This window comes from Ictidomys tridecemlineatus, chromosome 5 (genome assembly GCF_052094955.1).
Source record: "Ictidomys tridecemlineatus isolate mIctTri1 chromosome 5, mIctTri1.hap1, whole genome shotgun sequence".
NCBI lineage: Eukaryota > Metazoa > Chordata > Mammalia > Rodentia > Sciuridae > Ictidomys > Ictidomys tridecemlineatus.
In genome coordinates, this window is record NC_135481.1 from 91,601,402 (window position 1) to 91,610,568 (window position 9,167).

A 9,167-nucleotide genomic window follows, 5' to 3' on the forward strand; every position below is an offset into this window, starting at 1 on the left:
ATTAGTTATAATCACTTTTACATGACAGCAGAAAGATTTTCAATTCATTGTACACAAATGGAGCACAACTTTTCATTTCTCTGTACATAATGTAGAGTTGCACCACATGTGTAGTCATACATGTACCTTGGGTAATGATGTTCATCTCATTCCATCATCTTTCCTACCTCAATGTCCCCTCCCCTTCCCTTTATCCCCTTTGCCCACTCAAAGTTCCTCCATTTTCCCCACTGTATTATGGATCACCATCCACTTATCAGAGAGAACATTTAGCATTTGATTTTGGGGGATTGTACTTTATTTAGCATGATAGTCTTCAACTCCCATCCATTTACCTGCAAATGCCACAATTTTATTCTCTTTTAATATTGAGTAATATTACTATATATATATATTATACTTTTTATCTATTCATCTACTGAAGGGCATCTAGGTCAGTTCCACAGTTTAACTACTGTGAATTGTGTTGCTATAAACATTTATGTGGCTGTATCCTGTAGTATGCTGTCTTTAAGTCCTTTGGGAATAGACTGAGGAATGGGATAGTTGGGTCAAATGGTGGTTCCATTCCCAGTTTTCCAAGGAATCTCCATATTGATTTCCATATTGGCTGCAACAATTTGGCATAGAAATACCTAAATATAATGCAAAGAGAAAAGACAAAATGAGAAATGCAGAATGCATAAAATAAATCTTTCATAGAAAGTTACAGCTATTTAATTGTATCCAAATATTAAAATGTTTTTTGTTCTTAAGGTTTTTCTTTTTTCTTTTTTCTTCTATAATATTATTGACCAGGCACCGTTCATTGAAAAGTATCCCTTCTCCAAGAAAAAAAATTAGAAAGTTTCTTTTTATTCTTTCCAATGCAGGAATCTGTTAAGTGAGCTTCTAATTAAGGAACTAGTTTTGGCACTATAGTGCAACATATTGATGTTATATATGAGCATTGATCCATTAAACTTTCTTTGTTTTATAATAGAATTTACATTAATTTCCACCAGAAAGAAGAAATCATCATATCCTATGCATAAAGTACAGGAGAAGGAAAAAAGTCATTATAGTCAGTTCAAATATTTGTATGGGATTAGGCCAATATGAAATACAGGATGACCCAGGCATAATCATGGTGGAGGAATACAATTAATATCAAAAGAGTGGAAAGTTAAGGTGTAATCCATTCTTAAGTTTTCTTGTTATTTTTTCTTAAATTACCTTAATTATATCATCCCATTTTAATACAGGAATAATTACCATTAGTTGAAAATTTATTTTCTAATAACAATTTGATCATTGAATTAAAGTCATATGATTTAATTCATGAAGTTTTTACAACCAAGTTGTCAGCTACATGTTATTACAAATGACGAATTCTAGGTGCTCTAAGCCTAAGAAACCCTGTCCATGGTTACATCATTTAGTAAGTGACAGATTCAAAACTTCAATGCCTATGACTTTTCATCACTATATAAAACTTGCCAGTCACTAAAGTAACTAAAGCAAATGCCTGTGTTGGAACACAAATCTCACAGGACATTCCTGCAAAGGAAATTGAACACTTAAAGCAAGAGCCAAGCCTCATGGGGAAGCTCTCTTATGTTTGCATGTATCTCTTGTTCATTACTCTACTCTTTTTATATCTACAAAACTCCCAGTCACTTATTCTTGTTTAATAAATAATTATCTTATGAATAAATTCCATGTATCAGTCCTTCAAGACCTAATTATAATTTTTTAAATTAATTAATTTTTAAAATCTAATTTGTTATACATGTCAGCAGAATCCATTGCAATCCATATTACACATAGGAAAACAAATTTTCATATCTCTGGATATACAAAAAGTATAGTCTCACCATTTGTGTCTTTATACATGTACTTAGGGTAATTTCTATCTCATTCCACCATATTTTCTGTCTCCATCCCTCCCCTTTGCCCTATCTAGAGTTCATCTAATTCTCTCATGCTCCACCGCCCCCCCAACCCAATTATGAATCAGAGAAAACATTCAGCATTTGTTTTTTTGGGATTGGCTAACTTCACTTAGCATTATATTCTTCAACACCATCAATTTACCTGCAAATACCATGATTTATTCTCTTTTAATGTTGAGTAATATTTCATTGTGTTTTTATACCACATTTTCTTTGTCCATTCATCTACTGAAGGGCATCTAGGTTGGTTTCAAAGTTTATCTACTGTGAGTTGTGCTGCTATAAATATTGATGCGGCTGTGTCCCTTTAGTACGCTGTTTTTAAGTCCTTTGGGTATAGACTGAGGAGTGGGTTAGCTGGGTCAAACAGTGGTTCCATTTCCAGTTTTCCAAGGAATCTCCATACTGCTTTCCATATTGGCAGCACCAATTTTCAGTCCCACCAGCAATGTATGAGTGTGTCTTTTCCCCACATCCTCATCAACACTTATTGTTGTTTGTATTTTTTATAGCTGCCATTCTGACTGGAGTGAGATGAAATCTTAGAGTAATTTTGGTTCGCATTTCCCTAATGGCTAGAGTTGTTGAACATTTTTTCATGTATTTGTTAATTGATTGTATATCATCTTCTGAGAAGTGTCTTTCAGTTCTTTGACCCATTGATTGACTGGATTATTATTATTATTATTATTATTATTATTATTATTATTATTATTTGGTGTTTAGCTTTTTGAGTTCTTTAATATCCTAGAGATTGGTGCTCTATCTGATTTGTGTGTAGTAAAAATTTCTCCCAAAATATATGCTCTCTATTAACCTCACTAATTATTTATTTTACTGAGAAGCTTTTTAGTTTGAATCCATTCCATTTGTTGATTTTTGATTTTAATTCTTGTGCTATAAGAATCTTATTAAGTTGGGATCTAATCCAACACGATGGAGATTCAGGTCTACTTTTTCTTCTGTTAGTTGCAGGGTCTCTGGTCTAATTCCTAGATCCTTGATTCAGTTTGAATTGAGTTTTGTGCATGGTGAGAGATAGGTGTTTAATCTCTTTTTATTGCATATGGATTTCCAGTTTTCCTAGCACCATTTGTTGAAGATGCTATCTTTTCTCCAATGTATTTTTGGCATCTTTGTCTAATATAAAACAACTGTAACTATGTGGGCTAGTCTCTGTGTCCTCTATTCTGTACCATTGGTCTACCAGTCTATTTTGGTGCCAATACCATGCTGTTTTTGTTACTATTGCTCTGTGGTATAGTTTAAGGCTGGTATAGTGATGCCAACTGCTTCACTCTTATTGCTAAAGATTGCTTTAGTTATTCTGGGTCTCTTATTTTTCCAGATGAATTTCATGACTGCTTTTTCTCTTTCTGTGAAAAAATATCAATGGGATTTTGATTGGATTGCATTAAATCACTATAGTGCTTTTGATAGTATGGTCATTTGACAATATTAATTTTGCCTATCCAAAAACAAAGTAAATCTCTCCATCTTCTAAGGTCTTCTTTAATTTCTTTCTTTAGTGTTCTGTAGTATTCATTGTAGAGGTCTTTTACCTTTTTCATTAAGTTGATACCCAAGTTTTTTTTTTTTGAGGCTATTTTAAATAGGGTGGTTTTCCTCATGTTGCTTTCAGAGGATTTGTTGCTGATATACAGTAATGCTTTTGATTTATGGCCGTTGATTCATATCCTACTACTTTTTTGAATTCATTTATTAGTTCAAGAAGTTTTCTCATAGAATTTTTTTGGGTTCAAGACCAATTATAATTTCTATTTCTTCATAGACTTCCATTTATCTTTTTGTGCCACAATAATCCTCTGAGAATACTTTTAATATTCATGTGTTATATGTGCTTGGAATGCTAGCTTTTGGTTAAAATTTTATTCCACATTTATCTTGTTCCTCAATTTATAAGTTTACTGTGATGGTTTTATTCTGGGTAAAGCCAATCAATATTCTGTACTGCTTGTTAGTAGAATCAAAGTTCCTGATGCAGTATATAGTATATATGAGGCTTTCACAATCATTCTTTTTTTCTTATTTATTTACTAACTGATCAACCAAGAGTAGAATAACTTCTGCTCCATGAATACAACTGCTCAATTTCTTAATATTACAGAAACTATCATAATAGTTGTTATTATCAGATAATGCTTCCTGAGCAATGATATGGACCAGGTTTCCACATGTATTAGTTTATTTAATTCCCACTATAACTGGAAGTTTAAAAGTTTGTAATTTGGTTGGTCAAGGTCCCAATGATAAAGGCTTTCAAGTTCAAATTTGAACACAGGCAATCTGCCTCCTAAATTTTTACTCTTAGCTATTAACTTTATACTTTTCATTTTTGGTCCATAACGAATTATCACATGACAAATAATGGTGTTCCTTTTATGTGAACTGAAACGCTCCATGTATTGATGAATTTGTGAAAAGATGACCTATTTCTCATGAAGTCACAGAGCAGACTTTGCAGCACAGCACTATTTGATTGAAAGAGGTTATGGAGGCACTGGAGATATAGCTCAGTTGGTAGAGTGCTTGCCTTGAATGCACAAGACCATAGGTTCTAATCCCCAGCACCACAAAAACAAAAGTCTAAAAAAGGTTATGGAAATGAGTACACAGAGGAAAGGTCCAGACTGGACATCCTTGTCAACCTCCAGAAAAGGAGAGAATGAGCTTTGAGGGGGGAAAAAATCACAACATCATGAGAAACAGTGATATTGAATTTTGATTATTTGAGTGCTTTGATTTCTGTCAGATGAGACGTAAGCAATTCATCCTTTATAGGCCCTCTCTTTGCAATGCAGTGAGCATAATGAATAGTATTGAATTCCTATAGAATGACCGGAGACCAATGTCTTATTCCCTTCTGTTTACTGACTCCAATACAAGGAGCCCAGCTATGCAAGACAGGCATGTGCTAAGGCTATATTCCAATGGAGGTCTGGCTTCAAGGACTTTTCACAAGGATAGAGGCTTAGCCCAGTCTGTTTCAGAAAAAAAGATCTCCAGAGACAACCTGTTACATCTTCTTGGATACATAGTTAAGTAAGTAATTCAGGCCCAGATTTTTAACTGGTTCATGTGTCTCTGCTCCCTTTCCTCTGCCTTCCAGATCCATTGTCAGACCCTGACTCAGAACCATGCTAGAAAGAAATTTGAAAAATTAGTTACAAATTTCTGTTCTGATGTGGGGAGAAATAAACATGTCCTTTTCTTTAACGATATTTTATATCCCTATGATGAGTAATCAACTATTCCTTTATTTAAGCTTTTCATCTTGCTTACTTTTTGATGTGCTAATCCTCAATTCCTCAGGTATTTCCAATTTTTCAGGAAGTAATCATTGTTTACAGTAGTGAGTGGTCTATTTCTTTGACATTTCTTTTTTTTTAAGAGAGAGAGAATTTTTTAATATTTGTTTTTTAGTTCTCAGTGGACAAAACATCTTTATTTTATTTTTTATATGGTGCTGAGGATTGAACCCAGCGCCCCGCGCATGGCAGGCAAGTGTGCTACCACTTGAGCCACATCCTCAGCCCCTCTTTGACATCTCAAAAGGTTCTTCATCCTCTTCTTTCCAAATACCCTCAACACACACCGACACATACACACACACAGAATATCCTTTTGCAATATTCAAGGGTAATAAGGTAACTGATGATTCTGATTCCTAAATCTTTCCACGAAGTTGGTGGCTTCTCCTATTAGGCCCAGATTTCATTCCAAGGTCTGCTCTGGAAACTTTCATTTCTCCATATATTTCTTATCCTCAACATTTTTATGAACATCACTACTATTATTTTTTTCTATATTTTATGGGGATTATGCCCCTTTCAGTTTCTTTCCTTGTTTTAATTGGGTGTCAGAGTGATACAGGATAAATATGTATGTGTAGTCTTCTCCTGCCCCTGATAACTAGCCCACTGGAGGCCTTGTTAGAAAACCAGCCAATGTAGGTGACTGCCCTGGACTACTCAGCACTTAGACATGCTTTAATGGTACTTCTGTTCCCTCCCTTTCTTTTAAACATCAGCCTGATTTACCAAAATGAGCCTCCTCCTGTATGGGATGAAAGCTGCTTCCTCTTGTTTCATTGTTGTTGTATGTGAGGTTCTGTTTCTCCTCATTTCTTCTCTTCCTTTCTTTCTCTATTAAGCATCCTGTTTTTTTTTCTCTCTGTTTCCTGGATTTTTTCCTACCTTCCTTTCTTTCTTTTGTACTGTTTCATTCCTATCACTTCTCCTTCAACACTCTGTTAGGGAGACTTTGTGCAGATTCCACTTTCCGGAGAATATTTTGATCTCTAAAAATATAAGACACAGATGTGTTTACCTGGGTGACCTAGAACAAGGTGTGGTGACTTCATAGATGGAAACTCAAGGGAGATAAGGTTCAGAGCAATGTCAGAATGCTGCTCAAATAGAAGCCACACTTTCAAGATCCCAGTCATCTTTGTGCCATCTTAACTGCCATTCGTTAAAGACTTCATATTTCCCACTGATAATGTAGAATTTACTCGCCCCAAATAAAATTATTTTCCAACTTTTGGGAAAAAAATGGTTGTGGGACTGGACTTTGTTTACATGGATGAGTACACAGATCATCTTCTTGTTTACATGGTTTTACCTTCAAATTACTTGAGCCTGCTTAAGGAAGTATCACTGCCAGCCTCCACTGTCACTTTTACTAATGAAGAGCTGAGTTGGGGGATGTCCATTTTTATTGTTCTGCTCTGAGAAACTGAGGAGCACACACCACAGACTGTGCTGAAACCAGAGTGAACCCCAGAGGCAGACGCTCAGCAGCCAGGACCCTCGGTGCTGCTCAGAGTTTGTGCTCAGCTCCCCCTGCAGTTTCTGCCACTGTGTCACTCAGAGCACAGTAGTATACAGCTGAATCTGACTCTTGGACAGAGGCTTTCTCCAAGTGGAAGGAGGTGGTTTCTTTCCTGTATGTGGCTTCAAAACCTTTCTCGCTTCCCATATCATTGGCCTTCACGGCTTTCAGTAGGAGCTGTGGACCTTCTCCAGGGTATTGAACATACCAGAACAGATTAGGGTACCCACTGGATGAATAAGTGCAGTTTATAGTCAGGAAAGACCCTTCTGATATGGTCACTTGACCTTCCGTCTGGGTCACTGATTGTCCACGGGTCCATCCTAAGGAAAAAAAAAAAAGAGAGAGAGATGTGTGTCACCTTGGTGATAAAACATTTAGATAAATTCATGGTTAAAGACTTGCTAACATAATAGAAGACATTTTACTCACCAAATATCAAGAGCATCACAGTCACCAAGCCTGGAGAAGCATTCATCTTTAAAGTGTTGACTAAATAATGTTTTTGATTCTTAACATGAAGAATGCTGAAGTCATAGAGAAATGATGAACCTAGAGTTGCAATTCACACAGGAAGTGAGCTGGTGTTAGGAAACCACGCCCCCTGGTGGGCAGGGACTGAACTGGGGAGAATGATTTCCTGAACTTCTTCAAGAAGTCAGAACTATGTCCTCATCCCTGACTTCATTATAAACACATACCAGTCTTCAGGTGGCCCTTCTAAATCTAGGAGACATCATAATTTCTAAGGTCTTTTTTGTTCTTACAACTCTACCTGACATGTAAATATTTTAATTGAATATTCTAGAATGTCTCTGTAGTTGATAAATATGCAGTTATCTTGGACATTTTAATGCAGGCCTTTATATTCATTGCATCTTTGTGGGTCTACCTATGATTCACTAAAATGCCATACATGTGTTTAGGGTTTGACTCATAGGAAGTAATAAGAATTCAAGTCATTATTCAGAGATTGTGTGTTTTTCAACTCTGTACTCCACAGGTGGAACAGTGACTGGCATTTCCTAGGTGCAAAATTAATTGATAGTAAGTGAAACAAAAATAATGAATAGGTGAGTTTTGGTTGAGGGGTTACTATACTGGAAAGACCCTAGTTTCTCTGTCTTAAAATTATATCAGTTTTTAGAGATATTATCTTTTCAATAAGAGCTTTTTGGAGTTGGAAGGGGGCACACTATTTAAACAATACTCAAAGATCCCAGAATTTCAAATCATTGAAAAGCAAGAAGTATGACAGGAGAGCATGATAATTAAAGCAATTGTGTCCATACAGAATGATCCAAGATCAATGTCTTATTTCCCACTGTTTCACTGGCTCCAAAACAAGGTGCCCAGCAATGCAAGTCAGGCAGGAGCTAAAGCTGCACTCCATGCAGGTCTGGCCTCAAGGGCTTTTCACAATGATGGAGGTTTAGCCCAGTCTGTGGCTCTTATTGAAAAGATAATATCTCTCTCCACAGGTTTAGGAAAAGGATTTCCTGAGTTCAGAGTTAACCTGGAATTTTGCAATACCTTTTTAAATGGATAGTTAAGTAAGTAATTCAGACCCAGATATTTGAGTGGTTCATGTCTCTTCTCTCCTTTCTCTGCCTTCTAGATCCCAGTGTCAGACACTGATTTAGAACCATTCTAGAAAGAAATTCTGGAAAATTAATTGCATATTTTCATTTTGATATATGGGGATTCAGCAAAATAAGTTGGGACGATGTTGAAATGTTATCAAAAATAGTATAACCCCAGAGTTCAGTTTCACAGAATTAAAACAGTTCTAGAGATAACAGCTTCAAAACAATGTAAATATACTTAACTGAACAGTAACTCAAAATCATTAAGGTGGTCATTTTTTAAGTTGGTGTGTACTAATTATGCAGAATGGTGAGTTTCATATTGATGCGTGCATATAACACAATTAGATTAATTTCACTCCCCAGTACCTCCCCTTACTCTGCTGTCTTCCTTCCCCATATCTCCTTCACTACCCTATTGGCCTCACTTATATTTTCAAGGAGTCCTTTTTATTTTTCCCTCTTTTCCCACTAGGTTCCACATAACAAAAGAATACATAAAGTCCTTGATTTTTTTTACTTTGGCTTACTTTACTTACCATGAGTCTCTTCAATACCATCCATTTTCCTGCAAATGATATAATTTTATTTTTCTTTATGGTGAATATAACTCCATTATGTATATATGCCAGTTTTTCATTTATCCATTCATCTATTGTTGAATACCTAAGGTGGTTCCATGACTTGGCTTTTATGAATTATGCTGCAATAAACATGGGTATGCATGGATCTCCAAATATTCTGATTGTAATTCTTTTGGATAAGTACCAAAGAGTGGCATTGCAGGATAATA

At 35.7% G+C, this 9,167-nt stretch overlaps 1 gene segment (V, D, J or C); it reads right to left on the reverse strand.

Moving 5' to 3' along the window:
* Window positions 1-6,776: 6,776 nt before the first annotated feature.
* Window positions 6,777-8,938, reverse strand: LOC101956060 (T cell receptor alpha variable 9-2-like). The segment is given in 2 exon segments: window positions 6,777-7,111; window positions 8,914-8,938. Coding segments are annotated over 2 exon segments (360 nt in total).
* Window positions 8,939-9,167: the final 229 nt, after the last annotated feature.